The sequence below is a fragment of the Brachycentrus maculatus genome, unplaced genomic scaffold (assembly GCF_059751285.1).
Source record: "Brachycentrus maculatus isolate JH-2025_06_01 unplaced genomic scaffold, ASM5975128v1 h1tg001251l, whole genome shotgun sequence".
Lineage (NCBI taxonomy): Eukaryota > Metazoa > Arthropoda > Insecta > Trichoptera > Brachycentridae > Brachycentrus > Brachycentrus maculatus.
The window spans coordinates 25,687-27,857 of NW_028281929.1; the positions used below are offsets into that span (position 1 = coordinate 25,687).

At 41.5% G+C, this 2,171-nt stretch overlaps 1 protein-coding gene across 1 annotated transcript; it reads right to left on the minus strand.

The window, feature by feature from the left end:
• Positions 1-942: 942 nt before the first annotated feature.
• Positions 943-1,956, minus strand: LOC148299255 (uncharacterized). Its single transcript, XM_088276263.1, is given in 1 exon segment — positions 943-1,956. A coding segment is annotated over 1 exon segment (918 nt). The 3' UTR covers positions 943-1,038.
• Positions 1,957-2,171: the final 215 nt, after the last annotated feature.

Sequence of the window (2,171 nt, forward strand, 5' to 3'; positions counted from 1 at the left end):
TGAGAGTCTCGTCACTCAGTAAAATTAAATCAAGGAGCACTTGGCCCAACAAATTACTCCACTTATGTCTGTACTGAAATTCGTTTCGATTTCGAACAGGCTCACTCACGTAAAATTCGCATTATAGCTTAGAAACGTGCAAAGGATAGCGAGGCTGCGTATATGGTGCAACTCTATAAGAAGAGATTTTCTAAGAAGATGAGACATCTTCTTTACGACAAAAGAGCCCTCATCCCGGAAATTTATGACAGACAAAAACAATAAGCGGCAGCAACTCTAACTATTGAATCATATATCATGAACAAAACAGATAAGAAAAAAGCGGAAGCTTATGCCGTCAACACGATAATGTGCTGTGTCGGAGGCTTAGTCGTAAATAAAGCCATGAACTAAGCCAGCACCTATCGGAGATATGTCCGAATCATTCAAAGAAGTTGGAAGGCAAAATACTCAGCCAGGACCTAAATGCTGTTGATGCATATGTAATCCCAATTGATGTTGATTTTCAAAGCGTTTCCTCATCTGCAAGATGTTGAAAACTCTTATCGGAAGAATAAAGTGGCTTTGACGCTATGCATTCAGTACCAGAGAGATGAAGCCGATAAGATGAAAGAGTTCATTTCTGCCTACCAAATGAGATTACGTTAAATTGAGTAGTACAAACTCATCAACCAATAAATTGAAATCCATAATGCGACTGCCCTGAAAAAGAGACAAAAGTAGTTGCTTTAAGTCCCGAAATAGCCCTCCCCTCCTCAACCTCGCTTCTTCCGGGATCTGCAGTTCCTCAAATCGATGATCAGAGGTTGGTTTGAAGTGGAGTATCGCAAGAATAGGAAGAATCGGGCAAAAAATAAGGAGGAGGCAGCATGATGATTTTTATCCGATTTATTTATAATTATAACTAATTGTTTCCAATCAGAGCTTCACTCCTCTCAGCGTCTTTTTCACTGCCTTCATTATTGTCTATGGGCCCGCAACCATCGCTACTTACAACTATTTGGCATACGGCATCGGTGCATCCACGGCTGTCACTCTCTAAATTGGGGCATCTAAAAACTTATATGCAGAACTTTCATTGATGGACGCAACTATTTCTGCCCCAACGCCACACATTGGGAACCCATCCTCGACTGTGACGAGTCGGCTTGTTTTTTTGACACTCGCGATGATGGTTGGCCTGTCAAGAGGACGAATACTTCTTAAGTTGATGACTTCACATGAGATGCCCTATTTGGCGAGCTGTTCAGCAGCAACCAAAGAGTACTGCACATTTCGCGAATAAGCCACAATAGTGCAATGAGTTCCCTCTCTCATTATCTTGGCCTTGCCAATAGGCACCACAAAATCGTTTGCTAATACCTAATCTGAAACTTCGAATGTTTATCCATATAAATTTTAATTCTAGAGAAACACCACTGTGTGGTTTGAGCGGATTGCCGATTTCAAGAGTCCTTTGCAGTCTTCTGCGTCGTAGGGCGATAAAGTGATGAGTCCTGGAATATTCCCGTACATTGCAGCGAAACACTGTGAGTGCTGAGCAGCTACAGCCGCTGCAGGGCCATTTAATCCCCGGAACACTATCGGGCAATAAAGCTCGCCAGCACTCATATAATTCAGTTTGGCAGCACTGTTGATGATATGGTCTACTGCTTGCAACGCAAAATTCATGGTCATAAACTATACAATTGGTTTTACGCCAATAGCTGAAGCTCCGATTGCCAGCCCTGTGAATCCTGCTTCGGTAATGGGAGTGTCAATAACTCTTGAAGGCCCATGCTTGGCGAGTAATCCTTTCGAGATTTTGTAAGCCCCATGGTATTGGCCAACTTCCTCGCCAATGAGCACGACATTGTTGTCAGCAGTCATCTCCTCATCAATAGCCTGATTCAATGCTTAGCGATTGGTTATTCTGGCAAATTTAAAGCTCTGGATGCGAGTGAGAAACCTCAACATTTATTATTTGATTATCCTGTTATAAATTGCACAGCACATCATAATGAGTTGGATCATTGAATCCAAAGTCACCCATTATTTCTGATTCGTATATTAATGCCATCGAAATATCTTAATTCTATATCAAGGGTATTCATCAATTTATGTCGATACTTCAATCAAACAGGCAAGATAGAAGTTGAGAACTGAGTATGCTACTCTAGTTTCTCAACTAT